Raw genomic sequence first — 23,412 nt, forward strand, 5'->3', positions numbered from 1 at the left:
GTAGAAAGAAAGGAAAAGGAAAGGAACTTTTGCTGGGAAGGGGTATGAGGAAGTTTTTGGAAAATAGTGCTGTTTTATCTCTTGACTGTGTGGTTACAAGCAATGCTCACTTGGTGAAATGTTATTAAAGTATCCTTTTATGTTTTATGCATATTTCTTTCTCAAGTCTACCTCCACAACAAAAATTTACTAAAAAATATTCAGCCAAATAAGGATGTCAGTTCTCCTAGTTGTTATTTCTTAAGTAGTTAACAAAAACTGAGTTATTACTTTTCTTCTTATTGCTTTGTGTAATTACATGTCTGCCAACCTAGTTTTATGATGTTAAGCGTTCGGGTTTTTGTGTGGCTCACTACAGAAAGAATTATAAAAGATATATTTCTCTCATCATAGAAGGACCTCAAGGATGTCAGTGAAAGCCATTGTCCCTTAATTATTCATAGCAATTACCACCATGGACAACATTCAACGTGCAACCAAAATAAACGGCTGTTTCAAGAGGTCTGGTTGGAACAGCCATCAGTCCCCTCTCTCAGCCCAGTTCTCCTGCTGCCTGCCAAAGTTTCAATTCTATATTTATCTTTTCAAATCAGCAGTGCAGCAATTAGTTATTATAATAAGAGCTACCAACTTGCTGAGCACCGACTTCATGCCGGGCGTTGCATTATCAAAGTTTTCCATACCTTAATTGTCCTATCTGACTGTCACAGCAATCCTGAAAGGCAGTTGTTTATTCCATTCCACAGCTGAGGAAACTGAGGCTCACAGGCTTCCATGTGAATCCACTTCTGAGGCGCTGACGACAGAGGCAGAGAACAAGCTGGGATCTCACCCAGTCATCTCAGACTTGATGTCAATAACAGGAAGAAAGTGACATGTGTGAGATGACTCGGAAACCCAAAACATGGCTCTTCATACGGTTACTATAGTTACTGTACTTCATGATGTTCTCATTGCTTTCAGAGATGACAATGCATCCACTGTTAGGCATTGAGGAGCTCAGCCCCCATCACCATCAAGACCCTCCAGAGACACTTCAATAGGTGTAAAATAGCCTCCTTGCCTTGCCATTGTACCTTTTATGTCAGCACCTCCTAGAACACTGTCAGAGTCTGTGCTATGACAGCTTCACAAACATTATCTTTTGCACATCCGGTAAAAACGTAGGTGACTATAGAAAACGAAAATTCTCTTTCCTTCTGCCCTCCGTAGCAAAAGAAAGACTGGCAAGAGAAAAGCAAATTCATTCCATATAAGCTTTCGGAGATGAGGGAGCCTCTAAGAAATGAGTGGTTAACCTGAATTTCTGTGTCATGTTTGTTGTGTGTGTGGATTTGTGTGCGTGCATGTGTGTGTGTGTGTGTTCTGTGTGTGGGCAAGAGGCCAATGTAGTTCTGAAAGACCATTTTCCACCTTTTTTGTTTTGTTTCTAACAATTAAAAGAAATTATTCTCTGACCATTTCATACATGTTTACAATGTATTTTGATCAGAATCACCTCATCTGGCCTTTTATTATCTCCCTTCCACTTCCTCTGGAATTCTTCCCAATACATCCCCCTCCTATTTTCATGCCTTTTAAAGAGCAAAACAAAAAGCAACCGGCCGAGTCTAATTACTGCCACTCACACACACAGGGGTGTAGAGCTCTTTACTAACCCGCTGGCAACTTGCCATTGGATACGCCATTGAAGAAAAATGGCTCTGCCTCCTCCAGCCTCCTTTATCTACTGATGGCACCTCAGATGGGAATGGAGCCTCATGTGTCCCTTGCCCATCCGTTTTTGGGACTTCCACTGGTTGGATCATGTGTGATTAACCACAGCTGCGGTGAGTTCATGAGTGAAAAATCCATGCGGTGTCCAGAACACAGCATTTCACAGCAGGTCCCCCATCCTCCAGCCCTTACATTCATTTTGCCCCTTTTCCTTGGGGTTCACAGAGCCTCAAGGCATGTCCTGTTTAGAGCTGAGCACTCAACAGTCTTGTGGGGCTTCTTTGTGTGTTTGTTTGGTTGGTTGGTTTTTCGAGACAGGGTTTCTCTGTGTAGCCCTGGCTGTCCTACAACTCACTCTGTAGACCAGGCTGGCCTCAAACTCAGAGATCCACCTGTCTCTGTTGCCTGGTAAGCACTCAGCAATCTCAGTCCTCAGCACTTTCACTAGTTCTGACTCTCTGCCCACTTCTGGGACCAAGGGTCCCAGCACTGATCTATGATAGGGGAGAAGGAATGTGAACATTAGAAGGCCGGTTCACAACAGTCAGCAAAACAGTAGCACAATTTCCCTCTATTTCTTATGACCTTTGACCTCCCTAGCACTAGTTTTTTTGACCTGGATTTCAGTACCAGGCATGACTTCCCTCTTGCCCTCAAATCCAGTTTAAAAAACTGGTTGGTTAACCATATAATTTTCAAGCTACTATTTCAAGCTGGCACACCTTGCTGGCAGGTCTGTGTTGTAAAATGCAGGGTCCGTGGTTGACTCAAACCATTGAAGACTTTTCCTCCTGGTGGCCTATATGGGACTTTCCAGAACTATAAAATCTAGTCAACAGGACGGTTGCAGGTTAGTTCCACATTGATTTCACTTACCATTGGTTTCTCGTGGGCAACCAAAATGACAACAACCTGCATTTAAGGGGTTCCATTGCTATGTCCCATGCCTGGCATTATTTTTTATTGTTGTTTTGCTCTTTTAATAAAAATTTATAGCTTGGGAGAGAGTATTTTCTACCCATGATTACCACCATTTAAATGGCTTTATTTATTTTTTTAAATCAGCTTACGAAGTAGTGGGTTTCCTTAGGACTTTTCATACATCCTTAGTTTGCTTAATCCTTCCCCTATCCCCTCTTCCCCCTACTTCATCCCATCCCTGTATTTTCCCCAGCTTCATCTTCTCCTTATTCCCCTACTCCCACCCAATCCTCAGATCCCCCCTTCTGCTTACACTTCACTTGTTTTCTGTTCCCTTCCCCACTTAAGGCCTCTTCCCCCCCCCCCCCCGGGCCTTTCCTAGTTTCTTACCTCTACAGACATCTCAGATTAAGCAAACAAATCTAAAAATTTGGAACTAAGATCTGCATATGAGAAAGATCATGGATAGGTCTCCCTTCCTTCCTTCCTTCCTTCCTTCCTTCCTTCCTTCCTTCCTTCCTTCCTTCCTTCCTTCCTTCCTTCTTCCCTTCCTTCCTTCTTTTTCTTTTGATTTTTGAGACAGGGTTTCTCTGTGTAGCTTTGGCTATCCTGGACTCATTTTGTAGACCAGGCTGGCCTGGAACTCACAGAGATCCTCCACCTGCCTCTGCTTCCCCAAGTGTTGGGATTACAGGCCTGCAGCACTGCGCCCAGCTGGGTATTTGTCTTTCTGAGTTGAGGTTACCTCACTTAGTTTGGCATTTTCCAGATCCATTTATTTTCCTGTGAATTTCATAGTTTCACTTTTCTGCAATGCAGATCATCAGCCGATGGACATCAAAGCAGATTTCAATTATTAGTTACAGTGAAATAGTATCAGTGACTATAGATAGGCAAATGTCTATCTCTATAGTAGGATATGGAGTCATTTGGGAATATATGCTCAGGATGGTGTGCCTAGCTCATGGAGTGGTTTCTGCTTGTTGAGAAACTTTCACAACCAAACAAAAGAAAATGTTTATTAAGCATTTGTATTTTTTAAAAAAGACATTTTAATTTTATATGGGTGTTTGCCTGCATGTATGTATGTGCACCATATGCATGCCTGTTACCTGTGGAGATGAGAAAATGGTTTCCATAGGTCCCTTGGGACCACAGTTATAGATGGTTGTATGCCACTATGTGGGTGCTAGAAACCAGACCTATGTTCTCTGTAAGAACAGCAATGCTCTTAACTGAACCATCTCCCTGTATTTCTCCATGTAAGAAATCTCTCTTCACTTCCATGGCCCATATTTTTTCACTGGGTTGTTAGTTTTCTTGATTAGTTTCTTGAGGTTTTTGTACATTTTAGATGTGTAAAATACTAATCCTCTGTCAGATGCACAGCTGGCAAAGATTTTCTTCCATTCTATAGTCTTGACAGTTTCACTTTCTGTACATAAGCTTTTTAATTTCATGAGGTCCCATTTGTTGATTATTGGCTGTAGTTTTAAAATGGAGCCCTATTAAGAAAGTCCTTTCTCATGTCTATATGTTAAAATATGCTCCTTACTTTTTCCTCTAGTATTTTCAGAGTTTCAGGGTAGATTTTGACAACCTTGATCCATTTAGACTAGTACAGAGTGAGAGATAAGGATCAAGTTTCATTCTTCTACTTACAGATTTCCAGTTTTCCTAGTTCCATTTATTGAAGATGCTATCTTTTCTCCAATATGTATTTTTGGCACCTTTCTAAATAAATCAAGTGGCAATCAGGAACGGCAATCCCTCCTCCAGCCCTACTCTCTTTGCCTGGGATTGCTTTGGCTTTCTGGAGTCTTTCATATGAATTATAAGGTATTATTGCTATTATTATTATTATTTTTTGTCTGCAAAGAATCGCTCTGTAATTTTGGTTGGAAATGGCAATTTTTTAAAGATTTATTTATTATTTATACAACATTCTGCCTGCACATCAGATCTTACTGTAGATGGTTACTACGAGCCACCACGGTGGTTGCTGGAAATTGAACTCAGGACCTTTGGAAGAACAGTGAGTGTTCTTATTCTCTGACCCATCACTCCAGCCCATGTAATTTTGGTTGGAATTACACTGAATCTGTAGGTTTCTTTTGGTAGGATAGGTCTTTTCACAAATGGCCATAAGCATGTATCTGCTCTAACTTCTTCCTTCAAAATTCAAACTTTTCCCTATAGAGGTTTTTTCATTTCCTTGGTTAGGTTTATTCCAAGACATTTTGTTTAAGAATACTGTGGATGGAGTTGTTCCGGTGATTTCCTTCTCTGTATGTTGGTATGTAAAAAAGCCACTAATTTTTGTGTGTTAACTTTGTATCCTGCATATTACTGACAGTATTTGCCACTTCTAAGAGTTTTCTGATGGAATGCTTCAATTTCTTACATATAGAATAATATGATATTTACATTTACAAAGATACTTCTTCCATCCTATTTGTATATATATATATTTTACTTCTTTTGCTGTAGAGGATATTTACAGTGGTCTATTGAACAATAGTGGGAAAAGTAGACCTGATTTTAGTGAAAATTATGGTTTTTTTTTTCTTATTTAATATGATGTTGGGTGTAGGTTTGTTGTTTATAGCCATTATATTATGTTGAAATATATTTCTTATATTTATGGTTGTGAGCCTAGCCTTTAACAGCTGAGCCATCTCTCCAGCCTGAAATATGTTTTGTTTACTCTGAGTTTCTTCAGGACTTTAATACAAAGGGATGTTGGGTTTTGTTGAAAGTATTTTCTATGTCTATGGACCATTTGATTTCTGGCCCTGAGTGCATTCATGTAATTTTTAACATTTATTGATTCACGTATATTGATCCATCCCTGCATCTCTTGAATAAATAGAGCCATCTTGATCATGGTGAATGATCTTTTTGAAGTGCTTGCATTTATTTTTTGAGACAGGTTCTCTCATAGGACCTAAAGCTTATCAGTGTGGCTAGACTGGCTGGCCAGTGAGCTGCAGGAGTTTACCTGCCTCAGTCTCCCTCCTCACCAGTGCTGGGCTTACAAGCATGCACAGCCACACCCAGTTTTTCACATGGGCCCTGAGGATCCAAACTCAGGTCCTCATACTCCATAGCCATGAGTGTTTTTAGAATAAAGAGTAGACAGTTTGGAAAGTGTGCTAGGACAGAAGGGCATGCCCTACAGGTAGTAAAGTGAGGTTACCTACTAAAGTTTGCTCTCCAGATTCTTCATACTTGGGGATACAGAGGAGCTGTTCCTTGGGGCAAAGGGAATAACTCTCACATGAGGTGCTCAGAAACTGCTTTAGAGAATCCAGAGCCCCGTTCCCATGCAGTCATGGCTGTTCTGGAACTCTCTCTGTAGACCAAGCTGGCCTTGAACTCTGAGATCCACCTGCCTGTGCCTCCCAGGTGCTGGATCAAAGGTATGCACCATCACCACCTGGCTCCTGGCTCACTCTTAAGTGTCTTCATTTTGAAAGCTGGGTATAGTAGTGTACAAATCCCAGCACTCAGAAGGTACAAAAGAATCAGTACTTCAAGGCCAGTCTCAATTACACAGTGAGTTTGAAACCAGCTGGACTGCCTATCTCAAAAAACAAAACAAAACAAAACAAAAAAACAAAACAAAACAAAAAAACCAATACGAATTCCTTCATCCAAGGTGCAGTGTTCTGAACTCTACCATAACAACTGTGCTTTGACACTGTCATGTATTTGAGGTGGATATGGGTGGCCCTTGGTGAAAGGAAGGACATAGGCACACAGGCAGGAAGCAGAAATTTCAGGTCAGGAGAGATGAAGCCTGAAAGGAGCTGGAAAGAGCAGGTAAGGGTAGGACTTTGCAAGTGGACTTATTCTTGCTAAAGTAGCAGACATGCAGAAGCATTTGGGTTAGGAAGGCGAAGCAAAGCTGAAAATCTGATGTGTGTGTGTAGGTTCTGGAGCAGACAGGGAGGAAACTCAGAATCCTGAGTTCTCACAAGCCTTCTGCAGGCCAGCTGGTGACACTGTGACTGGGCAGCTTCAGTCCCTAGTGGGGCTAAAGACAGGAGCCCATTCTTCTGAGTCCTCGGCATTCTCTGTAATTATGGAAAGTCATAATGGTGAAGAGGATGATGACATCCAAGAACACCCACAGGCCTTGCTCTCATACTGGTGAGAACTAGATTCCTTTCTCTGGTTCTGTGGCCCCCAGCAGGGTTCTGGAAGCTGATTAAAGAGAAAGCCAGGAACAGCAGGTAATTAGAAATCTTATAAAAAGGAAAAACACTCTTGTCAAACTTAACTAAACGGCTCCCTGGCTGGAAGTCAGGGAGGGGTTGGAAACTGGGTTCTGCCAGAGAGGTGCCCTACAGGCCAGGACAAATGTAGAAAGAGCCTGGGACCAGCAACCAGGTACAGAAAAGGGGAGAGGGCTGCCTAGGAATTTAGTTCTGAGTTGGAGAGAGAAAGAGAGAGAGAGAGAGAGAGAGAGAGAGAGAGAGAGAGAGAGAGAGCGCTGCAGTGTGGACCTGATTTGCCTGCTTAGCTGACTGGTAGCAGGAGCTACTCAACCAAATCTTGAGTCCAGAGAATCCATGCAATCAGCCACCTTAGTGGGGCTTCTGCTACCTGGGGTCCCCAGGGATACCTCTAGCTCTTAGGGACTGTGGAAGTGATGGGGGTTGCCATGAGAATGTAGCTTGAGCCATCATGTTACCCTCTTGGCTTTCCATAGCAGCCTGACCTCACATACTCAGTACAGGAGCACTTCCCCACTGTGGCATCTTTAGGGCGTTGTCCCCTATGGAGCCTCCTGTTCTAATGCTCATATAGATGACTTGGAATACTGAAGGACATGGACACTTTCTTTTTGTGTCATTTCTGCTTCACAGGGACCTTGATGCTCTGAAGTGGAGGGTGGTGGGACTGAGAGACAGACACAAAGCCAGGTCAGCTCTCCACTGCAAGTAACCATCCAGAACATTCTGCCTGCTTTGTGCCTCCCTGGTGGCATTGCACTTGTGGGCCCCTCTCCCCCCTTTCCTTTACTTCTTTCTCTTTGTTGCTCTTTGTTGCTTCCCCTCTATGGACCAGACCACCTCCTGGGTACCCCGGTTGTCCTGGATGAAAGAGGCTCCTAATGAAGACTTAGGCTGAATCCAGGCTATCAGATCTTACTGGCAACAGATGATGTCAACACACAGGCAGAGTTTGTGCTTTGTGGGGCAAGGAATGGGGGTTAATTTGGGAGCCTAGGGTGAGGATAGAGGGTGAGCAGAGGAACTATCGTTTCTTCTTCCCTTTCATCTCTATCACCATTATGTTAGCCCTGCCAGTTTGGAGGCCTGAAGAGGGAGGCAGTGGTGCGGATTCTTGATGTGGCTGCCAGCCAAAAGACAAGATGTATTTAGTACAGTGATTAGGCATACCTATATTAAAAAGGTGGTTTAGCTCAACTGCAGTTGAACTGAGCATCCTGTCTTCATTTGCTAGAGCTGGCTGTCTACATTGTTAATGTTAGACAAATGACCAAAGGGAAGGGAAAGGTAGACCTGGAAGTGGAGGTGGTGGTGGAGGGGTGCTCCAGGACTCACCTAGGGAAATGAACCCCGTTTACTCTGTTAGAGTGTGCGGTACCTGTGAGAAAAGAGCAATGCAGAGAATAACCCAAATTGTCAGGGGACTGTTGAGTATATGCCAAGTACCTGGTACTTGTGTGGCTTAGGTTTTTTTTTTTTTTTTTTTTTTTTGTATGGTGCTGTTCTAGGTTACATGGTTGCAGCCTTTGCCTTTAGGGAGTTCACAGTCCAACTGAAGAGCAGGGAGGCAAAGAGAGAAAGGACAGTGACTTTTTTGGGAGGTCAGAAAGTGACATTATGATGAAGGGAGAAGGAGGAAACAGAAATTCAGAGGCTGGGACATTGAATTACGGCTGTAGGGAACAGCAGATTTGTCCATAATGTCCCTGACATGGACACATGGGCAGTAGGTTTCAGAAACAGAACTGTGAGAGAGGCAAGGCCTCTCACCTCTCAAGGGAGGAGGCTAGACAAGGCAGTGGGACCAAACCGCATCGCAGGGGGCTAGGTCTGGAGAACCACCACAGGAGTACAAGGCAGGCAGGGTGACATAGCCAGCTTCGTGTGGGTGACTCACACTGAAGAAAGAAGGACAGATGGAGGTGCGAGGCAGAGAAAACCAAAGGAGACCAGAGAGAATGCTTCTGCAGATGTCCATAATGGAGCTGTTGGTGGCATGGCCTGGCACAATTGGTGCTGCATAGGAAGAGGGAGGGGGAGAGATGTTTCCTGGCTGTGCTTAGGGGGAGACTTGGCAGGCCTGAGCTTCCTGGCACTGCAGAGTGAGGGGGAGGGAGGAGCTAGCATGACTCAAAGCTGCTGGTTGGGCAGATGGCAGGACAGTGGTGCCATTTGCTGAGCTGAGTGGGGGCTGAGGGGGTTGGAGGGTGGTGGGAGAGTCTGGTTTGGTTTGCAGTTATCAGCGATGAAGCTGGGGGTGGACTGGCAAACGGTGGGCTGTGGGAGAGGAGAAACCACATGAAGCTAAGCAGAGCTGGGTGCAAGGCTCCCTTGGCATACCTAGCCTAGTGGCTTTCATGATGCTTTCACCTCTCCCATGTAGTTTTCTCACGTGTATGGTGAGAAGGAGAGACCAGTCCTAGAGTTGTGGCACCCTGGGGAGTAGGCCCTAACACCCTTTGCTTCCTGCTGTTCACACCTCCCACATTGTAAAACCTTTGGTCTGTGAGACTAAAACAATACAGGCATGTACTTTTGAGGTTGGCTTACATGGCTATGGTCTTGCTTTCTGTCAGAGGTGTTGGCTGCCATTTGTCAGAGAGGCTCCTGTAACAAGGAACCTTTGTGCTAATAGTCACATGACTCAGGGATGAGTTTTCTATCTTCTGATGACTGTAGCTCCTGGTAACAGTTGGACTGCCAGCTTTTGACCCAGAAACTATGAGTGATAAATAGGTGTTGCAAACCCCTGTGTTTGAGATGATTTGTTCCCAGGCAAGAAATAACTTACTGTGGCAGAGGATAAGGGCACCTCCCATAGTGTCTGGCACATCGTTGGGACTGTCATTCATGTAGGATCTTCCACTCTTGAGGTCAGAAAGGGATGGGCTGGAGGAATGGGCCTGGGAATGCTTGGCTTAGAGATAGCCATAGACTTAATGAAAGTGGATGAGCTAGTCTGGGGGGGGGGGGGAAGCTGCCATTAAAACTCAGGCATAAAGGATGGAAAAAGCTAGAAAAGTCTAATGTGTTTGAGAGGAGGAGATATAAAAAGAGGAAAGCAGAGAGCATGATACCCTGAGGCACTGGGTACCTGTACCTCTGTATAGGCTTAGGATATGGTGGCTCTGTACCAAGGAAGATCCTACTAGTTTTAGCAAGACCCATTTAAGTAGGAGGTGGGCCCTGGGACCAGATTGAATGTTGTGAGCTATTGGTTTGTGACAGGGAGATGTACAGCAAAAGGATAAAGGGAGTGGACACTAGGTCAAAGGAGAGGTCTGCTAGTCAGAGGGAGAGTCCTGAGGCAGTCAGTTTACCTGGGGATGGTAAGCAGAGGCTAAGCAGAAGAGCTCAGTCTAGAGAGGCTAAAAGTATAGAAAAATAGGCCTATCTCTTTCTTAACCATGGAAGTAAAGATCCTAAATAAAACATTAGCCAACAGAACCCAGTATAGTGAAAAAAATACACTATTTAATATATTATATAAATATAAAATGCATTTTACATAATAATAATATAGAAAAAAATAAATGGATGGTTTAACAACAGTTCAAGACTGGAACTCATTAGCATCCATTCACAGCCAAGCAAATGCTTCCTAACTCTACAAAGATTTCTCTGTCAGAATTGATAGCCACTACCATACTTACTGGCGACATGTTAGAAGCAAAAGAACAAGATAATGAACGGTGCCTATTTTCATTCAGCTCAATGTGGGTGAATTTGATCAGCATAAAAAGAAAAAGAAATTAGATAAAGACTAGATAGGAGCTATAACCTGTCATTACTTTTGTACTCTATGGTTATTTACACAGAAAATCTAAACACATCTCCAGTCTAGTTAAAACTTAAAGTTTCCTGAATAAAACATTATTTATACAAAAATTAAAGTCACTTCATTAAATTATAAAATTGAAAATGCAATTTATAATATCTATATAACCTTTAAGACAAGAATTATCAGACTTACCCAGGTGAGGGACATATGCTTTTAATCCCAACACTCAGGAGTCAGGAAGATCTCTGTGAGTTTGAAGCCAGCCTGGTCTACTTGTTGATAACCTTGTTTTAATCCCCCCCCTTTTGTTTGTATGGTCCTGATACAATAGTACCAATCCTTGTTACGTTAGTACTAATCTTTAATACCACAATAACACTCATACTCATTGTATTTTTCTGACTGTAAACCCAATATCCACATATTCTAGAAAATAAACTTTAGAAGAACATTAAGAAGTAATAAATAGGGGCCTGAGAGATGGCTCAACAGTTAAGAGCACTGGCTGCTCTTCCAGAGAACCAGGGCTCTATTCCCAGCACCCACGTGGTAGCTAACCACATCTATAAGGCCAATTCCAGGTGATGTAGCGCCCTCTTTTGGCCTTCATCGGTATCACAACTAGCACCCTTAGACACATGGCAAGCAAAACACCCATATACATAACATTTTTGAGAAAAAAAAATCTCTTAAAAAATAAAAAGAATAAGTCACTGACATTTGTATCCTTTTCCCTTGGAACACTGTGTTCAATCGTTATTATTGAAAAATTTTGTATATGTATACTCATTAAAAAAGTCAGCATTAGCGGGGATGGAGGTGTGTGGGGATTGTGGGGGCATCATGGCACATGCCTTTAATGCCAGCACTTGGGAGGCAGAGGCAATGGGATATCTGAGTTTGAGGACGGCCTGGTCTACAGAGTTCTAGGATAGCCAGGGCTACGTAGAGAAAACGTGTCTACAAACAAACAAGCAAACACAATTAGGGTAATGCATTGCTGTTTTGTGTACTGGTTTGCAGAAGCATTTCCCTGCATCCTCACTTAGTTTGTATCCTCCCTTAGCGAACATGTCCGTGTAGCTCCTCCATTAAATAAGTGAAGTCCACTTATTTAACTTATTGATTTGATTTTTGGAGAAAAATCAAATATTAGATGATCGTATTTATAAAAGCTAGATTTCAGAACCACCTCACAAACATGTGGCTGTGTAAACCAGGTAGGTGAGTTTCTGTTTTGTTCTTTTAAGACAAAGTCTTGTTATGTAGCCTCAGCTGGCCTAGAGCTCCGAAGAGATCTGCCTGCCTCTGAGGTTAAGCGCTGGGATTAAGGACGTGCACCTCAATCACGATCCGGCTAGCTAGAAGCGAATGGCTCTTTCAACTCGGCTATGCCCAGAGTCCATTAGCTCTGCAGCCTTGGCCTCCTTCCTGAAGTGGGGACAGCATCCTCAGCCAGGCCAAGCACCTCAGAAGTTTTACACAGGATGTTAGCTCTGTCCTTCTAACTGGCTGCTCTTCGCTGCCCAAAAGGCCGGACAGGTGGTCTCTCAAAGCCATTAATTTATATAACGGCCTGCCTATCACACAAAGCCAGGAGGGTCCCTGCCCACAGACGGCTCCTCACGTCTGAAAGCAGGAGTCCCTCTTCCCTCTTTCTCTACGGCAGTCTCCTAACCGGCCCCCCTCCCGACAGGATTCGAACTTGTCTTAGTTTGTGTACTGGCTGCTTTCTTGAGTCTTGACTTTCGCCTTGGTCCGGTTGGCTGCTGGGCTCCCTACGCCCGGCATACGATGAAGTCCATCAAGTTAGTGAAAACAGCTGTACGGACGGCCGAGGCACGCCGGGAAGGCGAACGCCCGCGGGGAGGGCTACAGCTTAAGTGCGGAGGCGGAGTCGGAGGCGGGGCTTGGGCGGGGCGGGGCTAGGGACGCTATCGGGGGCGGGGCTTCGGGACTGCTGCAGAGCCGCCTGACCACGCCGACCCGGCAGCGCCCAGAGTGCCCGCGGCCGTTCGGCTCCCCGGCCTCCGCTCCGCGCCGCCGACAGGGGGCGTCCGCGCTCTCGGCGCCGCGACTCCGCTGAGAAGGCGCCGCCCGCGCCGGGCAGCTGGAGCCGCAACTCCGGGCGCCGGCTCAGTCGTCCCCGCCGCCGCCACCGCCGCCGCCGCCGCCGGGCGCGGGCTCGCTCGTCCCCGCGCTCGCGCTTTCGGGCCGCGGGCTGCTCCCGGCCGGGTGGCCTCGGCGCTCGCGCAGTGAGTGGGGCGGGAGCGGGGCCTGCGGGGCGGGGCTGCGGGAAGTCGGGCTGAGGAGAACGGCGGGCGGCGGCCGCGCGTGCCCGGAGTCCCCCGCCCAGGCCCCGCCGCGGGCTCGTGCCAGCCCCGGGACGCGCGGCCGCCGCGGGCTTCGGGCTCCGGCTCGGGTTCGGGGCTCGGTGCGCGTGGCCCGCCGTGCTCGGCTTGCGGGAGTGCGGCCCGGCCCGGGACCCGCGGGCTCTGCGGGAAGGGGGTGTTTTTTGGGGAGTGGCGCTTGTTAGCCGCCACTGCCCCAGTTTAAAGCCCTGCCTTTGGGGTTTTCTGCACGGACTGCAGCTTTCTGCCGGGATTTGGGGATGGCACGGCGTTTTAGTGCTGGGTGTCAGAGGTGGTTCCTGCCGAGGTCGTGGGGAGCCCCTGCAGCACCTGCTGGGCGACGGCAGTGGAGGCTGTGTCTGGGGGTGGGACGGGAAAGCGAAACGTGACTGAGATCCTGTTTGGATATTCTGCTGAAGTTGTCATGTTTCTGTTCAGCACGCCAGTTCACACAGCAAGTTGGTAAACCCGGTTGTAGGATTTCGTGATGCAGGAGATGCGTAAACTGGGGGTGACCTGGTTTGGCTAAGAATGTTTGGGATGGTCAAGCCTCGGTCTCCAGCGTAACCCTCTCGGGACTCATCTTTTTGGCTGTTGCAAATATTCTGGTTCGGGAATAATGCTGGGCAGCACAGGCCTAAACCCAGAAGTGTTTTCAAAAGAGCAAAGGTCTAGGTGGGCAGCTAGGGAGGGTGGGAAAATCGCCCTTTGGATGAAAACTAGGAGCCCGCACGGATTCTTAGTTCTTTGTAATGCCATAGATAGATAGAAAGATAGCCGCAGATGGTGCCACCCCTAAGTTTTGCGGTTCGGATTTTCCTAAAGCGTATTTTAGCCGAAACAGTCTCACATAAAGCAATCCTAGGGTCACTCCTATGAATCCATCACTGTACCTTGGATTTTAATAGTTGGGGTCAATTTTAGATGGAACACACATGCTCGTGTTCTGCTTTTTCTTGGAGACAACCCTGAGTCATGCTTTCTAGAAGTTCCGAGAGCTCACGTGTCTGTGAGCGCTGGGCATCGATTTACCTTTAGTTCTTCCTAGCGCAGCCGCTGTGGTAACTCCTGGGAAAGGAAGGCCTGGGCAAACTGGGAACACGGACTGGCTGGACTTTACCTCCATATTTGCCCAATGTGTCTGACTTTGCTACTCAAAATTTGTTTATGCTGCCAGGAGTAAAGAGCGATTTACTCAGGCTCTGATAGCCCTTCTCTGGTGGGAGGCTGCATGTGACTAGAGTGCCTGTGCTTATCACTGCGTTGTCAGCCAGTTGTGCCTCTATTTGTTAAATGGTGTGATAACTTTTGGGAAGGTCATAAAACCCCATTTTAGTGGAAACCGAGGGGAAGTGAAAATTTATGATTTTTTACTGTGACAGTGCTTTAGTTGGAGTGTGTGTATTCTGGCTTGAAACTTTGGAGAATTCGTTATTTCTCCTAAGACTGTCTATGTTTTTGCCTACATCTTCTTTCTTATAGCCCACATGGTTGGGGGGGTGGGAATCTCAGGTTTAGTTATCAGTGATTTAGCTTTCTAATCCCATTATCCTTGTGCACGCTTGGCTACTTGTGCTGGCTTGTATGTGAGTGTTAACTCAGAAGACGCCTGTAGATGCCACTGAACCAATTACTATAAAAAGTATTTCACTTTCAAACTCCTACGTTCCCAAGAACAGAGAAACACAGTACAAAGGCAATTTGGAAGGTAAGTATAGGTAGAGAGAGAGAATTTACTGAGTCTTAATTTTGGGATACCAGGCACAAAGGTTTCAGTAGAAAAGCACTTGGAAGGGCTACCCAGAAACCTTGGAGGTTGACATTACAGCATATAGACTGTTACACCAGAGGAGGACTTATGCTCCGGGGGCTTTTTAGTCTGTAGCAGAAGTAATTTAGAATATTTGTGTTCTTTAATTCAGCTTTACTATGGTAAGGAACGTTCTTATGTATTAAGTTAACTTACTGGATTGTGCATTTTTCAGATTCGCTAAGTCAGTAAGTCTGTAATTTCTTTTCAGGTTTCTAGAAATTCTTCAGGATATGTTTTTCTTACCTGCTTGCTAGCACACTGTTATACATTAGTTACAATGACCTTTGAAGCTCAACCATGGGGGAACTTCAGGGTTGCCTTACTGTCTTTTTTTGTTTTGTTTTTCAAGACAGGGTTTCTTTGTATAGCCCTGGCTGTCATGGACTCGCTTTGTAGATCAGGCTGGCCTCGAATTCACAAAGATACGCCTGCCTCCGCCTCCAAAGTGCTGGGATTAAAGGCATGCTCTATCATACCCGGCTACCTTACAGTCTTCAGGATAAGAATTTTATTTGTATTAAAGGTCAGATATTTTCAGGTAAACTGATTTTTTTGTTTGTTTGTTGTTTTCTTTTAAAAGTCAGAAAGCCTTTCTTTGAACTTTATCATCATTGTTTGGCTGTAGTCACTGCCCTAAGAATGATCTCTAATAAGGAAAAGTCACTTAGCGGGAAATACCTTTAAAGGAATGTCTCACAGATTTTATGAAATATTCCATATTTCTTTACCTTCCCTTCAAGTAAAACAGGCCTGTTTGATGCCCACTTGAAGGCCTTCTGTTGCCAGGCTTGTGGTTATTTAAACTTCTCATTAAGCCCTCCACTGGAGATTGTGCCGGATGGGAGAGAAGATGAAAAGGAAATGAATTGTTAGCGCCCCTGGGAAACAATTCAGAGACTGAAGCTATTCGGGAAATTCTTTGGGGTTGTGTTTTATGGCATCCATCTCTGAGCTGTCCCTGAGTGTCATCAGTTCAGAGTTCCCATCTGTTGGATAAGCAAGAATCTTGCCCCCTCCCTTTTTCTCTAGATTTTTGCAGAGATGATTCTCTGCAAATGTTTACAAGCAACGTGTACAGATCAATTTTAAATCGGTCAACTTTATATTTCCTTTTTTACTTTATTAGTGAACAATTTATTGTTGTTTTAGGTGGTTTAGTTATTTTAGAAGTGACTAGTATTTTATTTTGATGTAGCTTACATATAACTGTAAGGCCTTAGGTTGTTTTTTAAGAAACCTGAGCTTGTCCTAACAGTGGCAGTGGTGCCTTTAATCCTAGCATTCAGGAGGTAGAGGCAGGCGATCTCTGAGTGCTGAGTTTGAAGCCAGCCTGGTCTTCAAAGCTAGTTCCAAAACAGCTAAGGCTATACAGAGAAACCCTATATTGAAAAACAACAACAACAAAAAGGAAATCTGGGCTTGGCTCATAGCGCTAGCTTGATAGTAAATGTGCACATTATCGCATGTGTGCACCCAGCTCCCAGCTCACACACAAATAAATAAAAATTAAAAAAAAAAAGTGCATTCCCATGATTACTTTCCTAAATTGTTAAGCTTGAGGTTCGTTATATGTTTGTAGCCAGCCCTTGGCTTTTGCTGTGGAAGAGATTCAGAAACATCTGATTTTTGTGTGTGTGTGTGTTTTAATACTGCACAAGAAGTTGTCTTGTTTTGATTTAGACAGGAAGATATAAACATGAAAGGTTTATACCTGGCTTAAGAGTGGTGACACTGGTGTCTGATTTTTTCCTTGTGCTTTGGGCCTCCATTCTTCATTAGCCATTCGAATGTTCACGAACTGGAATTCTTCCTGTCAGCTAAAATGGGACAGCAACCATTATTCACACTAATGAGTAGGTGCCTGCCAGTTTTATTTAGTGGTAGAGATTGGTATAGACTCATGACTAACCTAAGTTGATATAAAATTGTAAATAAGGTATGTGGATAGGGTTAACAGTTGGCTATGGGGAGTCTAAAGTTGATGCTTTCTAATATTTTGGTTTTTGGATTCTGTTCTTTGAATTTCTACTGTCAGAGAAGGCTTTTAGAAAAATCTAGACTAGGAATCAGCAAATACAAGTTCTTGTTAGGTATTCCCCAGTGTGGGCTATGAGCAAGTCGTGTGGTCCACCCTGCCTCTTTATTTTGTAATCTGAATGGGGGCGTGCTTACCAGAAAGCAAACAACAACACACCCATTCCGCCCCTGCCTGTTTAAAACTTGATTCTAGAGCCCCTCTCATGTTGTGCGCATGTTCTTTCAGTGTTCCACCGAGCCAGCTCTTCCCTGAAGCCCTCCATTTTCCAATCTGGAGTCTAGGTTTCTTCCTCCGGAGGGCCCCACCAGCCCATAGCACTTAGGAATTATTTTGTGGACCTCAGTGGTTGCATGTTGCCTTCCTTTGTAGATTGAAAGCTCCACAAGGGTCAGGGTTATGCTCTTATCCCTGTAGATCTGTTTTTCACATGGGCGCCCCTGCCCTGTGATAGTGGACCTAACATAAATTTTGGTTGAATGATTATTGAGGCAGTTGGGAAAGAATACTTTGAATATTGGGAAATGCCTTTTAACTCACTCCATCGTTGATTTGTTGTTATCAGTAAGGGAATCTACAAATAGGTAAAGCTCATTTCTTCCATTTACATCAGATGATGTTTGTGGAGTAAGTCAGAGGAATGAAAAGGTATCACTACAGCTCTTTTTACATTTGTTCCATCTCACCATAGTACACAGAGGCCTGTCCATCTGCACCCAGCTGCTGAGAGGAAAGGATGACAGCTGACTCTGTTTTCTCGGGTTGGTCCATGTTTGAGCTTGTTTGCTTTGAAGAATTTGTTTTTTATTTTTTTAGCTTTGAAGAATTTGTAAAGGTAGAGAAATAGCTGCTGCAGGCTCTGATTTCAGCCCCTGCTGTGCTATGCAAATGTTCTCTACATGCCTGAGTGACCTTTTGAGAAAGAGCCTTTGTGATCTTCTGTAGCCAGGGCTTGTTCTTGTTCTGGAAATGGGGGTCAGATTCCTCTGAAAGTGGGAAAAATGGGTCTTCAAAGACCACATACAAAGCTGCTGGTTTTCTGGGGTGAATACTGACAGGTCCGAGCTTCTTGCTTTTTTTTTTTTTCCCTAGCGATTTTGAAATTTGCTCAGCAGTTTGCTTTGCAGGCTGATCCAGGGAATAGGATGTGCGAGAGGGAACTAATGAAGGCAGTTCAGTAGCTGGGCAACTGCCCTTGAATTGTAGATAAAAACAGATTGAAAGCGGCATCATTAGTACATGGGCATTTGCCAGTGGCCCGAAACTGGCTCTCCATGGTGCTGGCTGAGTGGCCCTCAGCCAGGTCTGTAAGGTTCTTTTTGTCCCAAATTGTGCCTTAACAGTTTGTCCTTTAAATTGGTGTCTATTTGTTTTGATTAATGTACAAAAAGAAATACTTCATTATTAAAAGCCTCGTTGTTGTTTTTTTTTTTTTATAAGATAATAATATACTGGTATGTTTCTCCTGGAAAGTGATTGTTTTTGAAGCTCATGATTTTAAATGTTTTCACTGAGATGTTTCATTTATACAGCTGATGTGATGATCCAAAGGAATTTCCCCCTTCCTTTTAAATGACCTTTTTGATAAAATCAAAAGTTGATTATGAAGGTTGTAGACTTAACATTCTCTGAAAATGTAAAAATTACCTCTCCAAAGAAGAGTGGCAAAATTTGTAATTTTTAAAATTACGTTTAATTTATGTGTGTGCGTGTGCGTGTGTGCTCGTGTGCGCATGTGTGTCATGTGACTGAGTGTGGAGGTCAGAGGACAACATGTGGAAGTCAGTTTTCTCTTTCCACCGTGAGAGTCTCAGGGGTACAACTCAGGTTTCAGGTGAGCGGCTTTACACACTGAGCCATCTTGCCAGCGCAGAGTGATAGAACCTGAATGATCTCATTCCCTCTCCACCTATAGACTAGCTCTGAGCCCAGTGGCTCCCGAGAAGGGACAGTAAGTTATGGCTTTCTTCCCACGTCCTTGTCCTGCTGTAGGCTACTGTTGACCTTATAGGAGAAGTTTTTGTGAGGTTTAATCTTACGTTTGGCAGAGCAGCCTTTATTCTCCATTGTCATGGTTCTGTGCTTGTTTTCCTTTCAGAGTTTTCCTGGCTCCTGGGCTCCTGAAGACGCAGTGCTGGAGCAGATGGATAATGGAGACTGGGGCTATATGGTGAGTGGTTCTTGCTGCAATTTGAAGACTGGCAGATAATTTTGATGTCCTTCTCTTCTCTTCCTCATTTTATGACAGGATGCATGTAGTTTGCCCATGTGAAGTATCTTGTCCCAGAGGAGTTGCTTCCTGTAGGTAGAAGAGTCTGGCAGAGTGTCGTGACCAGCACAATTGTGAAGTAGGGGAGCTGAACTCAAACAGGGTCCCTGCCTCATTGCTAGCTGTGATACCTGGGCCAAATCATTTCCCTTTCATAGGCTTATCTTACAAGGATGAAAACTATGAATTTGTGCAGACTATCTAAATTTGTGTTCTCTGTATTTGGGAGGCATTTTATTTGGTTTGATGTTTTAGTGGAAGACTCACTCATTGCATATTCTTCAAATAACTTTTTTTTTTTTTTTAATGTGGGGAAGCAGTGAGTGCAGTGCTCCCAGAGGCCACAAGAGGGCATCTGATCCCCTGCAGCTACTGTTTACCACCCCGGGTGGTAAACAGGTCTGCTGCACTAGTACATGGCTCTTAACCCCTGACATCTCTCCTGTTCCTCCTAGTAACTGTTTATAATCACTAACTTCAGCTATCCCATGATGTTTTTGGTCTTTGGTGTATGTGGCTTTTTAAATTCTCTGTTCATGGAATGGTGATGTGTAAAGTGCCTATGGATAATGGAAGGGAGAGTACTCTATTGTAGTAAAGGGATTAATGGTTAGAGGGCGTTTCTTCTTGCATGTGTCCATGTCTCCCTGTTTTCTGCTTCATCTGGTAAGAAACATTTTGCTTTCTTAGTACCTGAAGAGTCTTACTTTTCTTTAAAATAGGATTTTTAAAGCTGAAGGTTTGTTATTTTGAGAAGCTTGTTTCTCAAAATTAGAGGTTAGATTGCAACATTAATGTTGTAAAAGTGAACACACAATTAGATTGTGACATTTTGAAGCTGCTACCAGCCATTTTGTATATGGTAGTTTGGGGCTACAAGGTGGGCTAGATTGTGTTCACCAAACCATATATTTTAATTTAGTATTTGGAACTTATTTCATGGGCATGCTGGTACAAGCCTGTAATATCAGCACCTGGGAGGTAAAGGCAGGAGGTCTGAGAGTTTCTGGCCTGCTTTATCTACATAGTAAGATGCTGTCTTAACAACAACAAAAACCAGGAAAGAAACTGTTGCCTCCATGAAAACTAAGATTGATTCCAGACAAAGTTTTGTTTTTAAAATACATTTTGGGGCTAGAGAGATAGCTTTGCAGTTTGTTCTTGTTGGTTCTTTTGTTTTGTTTTGTTTTTTTGAGACAGGGTTTATCTATGTATCCTTGGCTGTCCTGGACTCACTTTGTAGACCAAGCTGGCCTTGAACTCACAGAGATCTGCCTGCCTCTGCCTCCCAGAGTGCCAGAATTATAGGTGTGTGCCCGCACACCCAGCTCAATGGCTCAGCAGTTAAGAGCACTTAATGCTCTTGCAGAGGTCCTGGATTTGGTTCCCAGCACCTATCTCATGGCTCACAACCATCTGCAATTCCCAGTTCCTAGATCCATACCCTTGGCCTGAATGAGGTACAAATACATACATGCAGGTAACACACACATACACATAAGATGGATGAATGAATGAATGCATGCATGCACGCACACACACAAATATACATTTCACAGCTAGGTGTGATGGCACATTACTTGTGCTCTTAGCACGGTCTGGGCAGAAGGGCAGAGGGGCAGGAGGATCAGGAAGAACAGGAATTCTAGATCGTCCTTAGCTACACAGTGAGTGTGAGACCAGCCTAAGTTATATGAAACTGTCTCCAAAAAAAAAAAAAAAAAATTAAATCTAATGACTCTTTCTTTGAAGAGAAAATCCCCCCAAAATTCCAAAGTATGGATACTCCAGTGGTACAATTGGTTAGCACTCAGTAATTCCTTAATAGATTATTTTTATTCTAGTTTATGTTAAATTAAAAAAAACCTGAAGGTCTTGCTAGAGTGGTGGCATACACCTTAATCCCAACACTAGGGAAGTAGAGTCAGGCAGATCTGGCCCAAAACCTCTTCAGATTCTGACTTCACTGCATGACACTAAAGCTCACACCTGGGAGGCTTAGAGTAAACTTTTAAAGGATTGGACTTATTCTATGTGAAAGCAAATGCTGAGCCCTTCTCCTGGGTGAGTTTTAGCATTGAAAGTAAAGCTGTTATGCACCCCAGAACTATATTAATTTATTAGCTTGAAGGAGTCTTATGCTTTGCTTGTTAGTGTTGATTTCTTAGTTGTTGAAGTTAAGATTTTAAGGTTTCAGGTGACTGATTTTTTTTTTTTTAATTTCAGATGACTGACCCAGTCACGTTAAATGTAGGTGGACACTTGTATACAACGTCTCTCACCACGTTGACACGCTACCCGGATTCCATGCTTGGAGCTATGTTTGGGGGGGACTTCCCCACAGCCCGAGACCCTCAAGGCAATTACTTCATTGACCGAGACGGACCTCTTTTCCGCTATGTCCTCAACTTCTTACGGACTTCAGAATTGACCCTCCCCCTGGATTTTAAGGAATTCGATCTGCTTCGGAAAGAAGCTGATTTTTACCAGATTGAACCCTTGATTCAGTGTCTCAATGACCCTAAGCCTTTGTATCCCATGGATACTTTTGAAGAAGTTGTAGAGCTGTCCAGTACCCGGAAGCTTTCTAAATATTCCAATCCTGTGGCTGTCATCATAACTCAGTTAACCATCACCACCAAGGTCCATTCCTTACTGGAGGGCATCTCAAATTATTTCACCAAGTGGAATAAGCACATGATGGACACCAGAGACTGCCAGGTCTCCTTCACCTTTGGACCATGCGACTATCACCAGGAAGTGTCTCTCCGGGTCCACCTGATGGAATACATCACAAAGCAAGGCTTCACGATCCGCAATACTCGGGTGCATCACATGAGCGAGCGGGCCAACGAGAACACAGTGGAGCACAACTGGACTTTCTGTAGACTGGCCCGGAAGACGGACGACTGATGGCTCGCCCTCAGAGAACTTCCGCAAACTCACATGGGACATGGAAGAGACGGTTGCTGTTTTTCAAGTCATAGTGTGGGCCCTCTTTTTTTTTTTTTTAAATTAATATTTGTATTTATTTGAAGGCATTGAGGACCAGAAGGAAGTTTTGTGTGTGAGCAGTCTCAGCCCTGTTTTGTTCCCAAGTATGCATGTGCCTGTTCAGAGTCTCCAGAAACCTTTTCTATAAAAAGAGATCTGAAAATCATTATGGTATATAATCTGCCCTTAACAGTGCTAAAATGATTTCTGATAACGTGGTCCCTAACTCAGCTGGAAGGCTAAAGAAACGTAAATGGAAGATTAAACAGAGTGTTCATGATGTCTTTGAGAAAAATCAGAATGTCATGTAGGGTGACCTAGTTTCCAGACCAGTAGGCAGTATTGTAGTACTAAAGGAAAGCCGGCCAGTCATCTAAAGGTACTTGGTAAGGACTGCTTTCTACAGTTTTGACAACTGTTTCTTTCTATGCATATAAATCAAGCAACCAAATATCTGTAGCCATGGAAATGTCTGACTAGAAATATTTATATTGGATTCTCAATACAAAATGTCCCTGTGGTAGAAACCTCATGCCTGGTACAGATTCATTCTCAAGTGTACTGTCTACCAGGAAAGAAAAATCTAATAAAAAATGGAATATGAACATTAAGGGTTGTATTTATTGCTATGTAGGGAAAAAATCATATTCTTTGTTGAAAGTATCCATTGTTTATGTCATTAAACCACTTTTAGCACATGTGTGATAGAGTTGAAAGGACTCAGTGGAAGCTTAACATTGAAGTCCATAAAGCTAGCTGTGTCGCTGGAGATAAGCAGTCTTCTTTAAAGAGTGCAAAACTGTTTTCAGATAGTACTTACAGTGAATACTGTAGGGTTTCTAACTGTCACATCTATGAATATGACTCATTCCCGCTTGTGCTGCACATGGGGACGAAATGATTGCAGCCATTTTACTCTGGTGTACTGTGGTAACCCACAAATGTAATCATCAAACATAAGTTCAGTTCTGAGAAGACAGAGATTGCAGTGAAGGATTGGAAACAGTTGGGACAATGTGTACACATTTGGTTTTGGTTTTGGGGGTTGATGTGATTCTGTTGCTTGAAAGTTACTCGCAGAAAGGACTGTGCTAATTATGGGAGACTTTCTAGTTGGTGAGCATTGCATGACAACTTCCCTGTTTTAGGGAAATTGTGGACCTCTGCGGTTTTGGCTCTAGGGCAGACAAGACACCCTTTTCCTCTTCTCTGTGAGACTGTTCCAAGATTCTGCCTTTGAAAGGAAAATGAGAATATTACACATCTCTTTGAAAATTTAAGATGTAATAAA

The 23,412-nt window shown here is 43.9% G+C and overlaps 2 protein-coding genes across 9 annotated transcripts in view; one reads left to right on the forward strand and one right to left on the reverse strand.

The window, feature by feature from the left end:
* Nucleotides 1–12,651: 12,651 nt before the first annotated feature.
* Kctd6 (potassium channel tetramerization domain containing 6) lies at nucleotides 12,652–22,732 on the forward strand. 7 transcript variants are annotated; one of them, XM_021647314.2, is made up of 4 exons: nucleotides 12,652–12,914; nucleotides 17,550–17,619; nucleotides 18,957–19,028; nucleotides 21,354–22,732. In XM_021647314.2, exons 3-4 carry the CDS (start codon nucleotides 19,002–19,004, stop codon nucleotides 22,038–22,040), a joined length of 714 nt encoding a protein of 237 aa, XP_021502989.1. In that variant the 5' UTR covers nucleotides 12,652–12,914; nucleotides 17,550–17,619; nucleotides 18,957–19,001; the 3' UTR covers nucleotides 22,041–22,732. The 7 variants fall into 7 exon arrangements, with proteins under 7 accessions (XP_021502989.1, XP_021502987.1, XP_060246921.1 ...); XM_060390938.1 differs by lacking the exons at nucleotides 12,652–12,914; nucleotides 17,550–17,619 and adding exons at nucleotides 13,050–14,718; nucleotides 15,173–15,346; XM_021647311.2 differs by lacking the exon at nucleotides 12,652–12,914 and adding an exon at nucleotides 13,050–14,718.
* Nucleotides 22,721–23,412, reverse strand: part of Acox2 (acyl-CoA oxidase 2) — a 33,585-nt gene continuing 32,893 nt past the window's right edge. Inside the window, exon 16 of one of the 2 annotated variants that reach the window (XM_021647308.2) lies at nucleotides 22,721–23,351. The gene's annotated coding sequence lies outside the window, so the exon portion shown is untranslated. Of the gene's footprint in view, nucleotides 23,356–23,412 lie in introns of both variants that reach the window. The other variant, XM_021647307.2, reaches the window with a different exon arrangement.

The sequence above is a fragment of the Meriones unguiculatus genome, chromosome 9, assembly GCF_030254825.1.
Source record: "Meriones unguiculatus strain TT.TT164.6M chromosome 9, Bangor_MerUng_6.1, whole genome shotgun sequence".
Classification (NCBI taxonomy): domain Eukaryota; kingdom Metazoa; phylum Chordata; class Mammalia; order Rodentia; family Muridae; genus Meriones; species Meriones unguiculatus.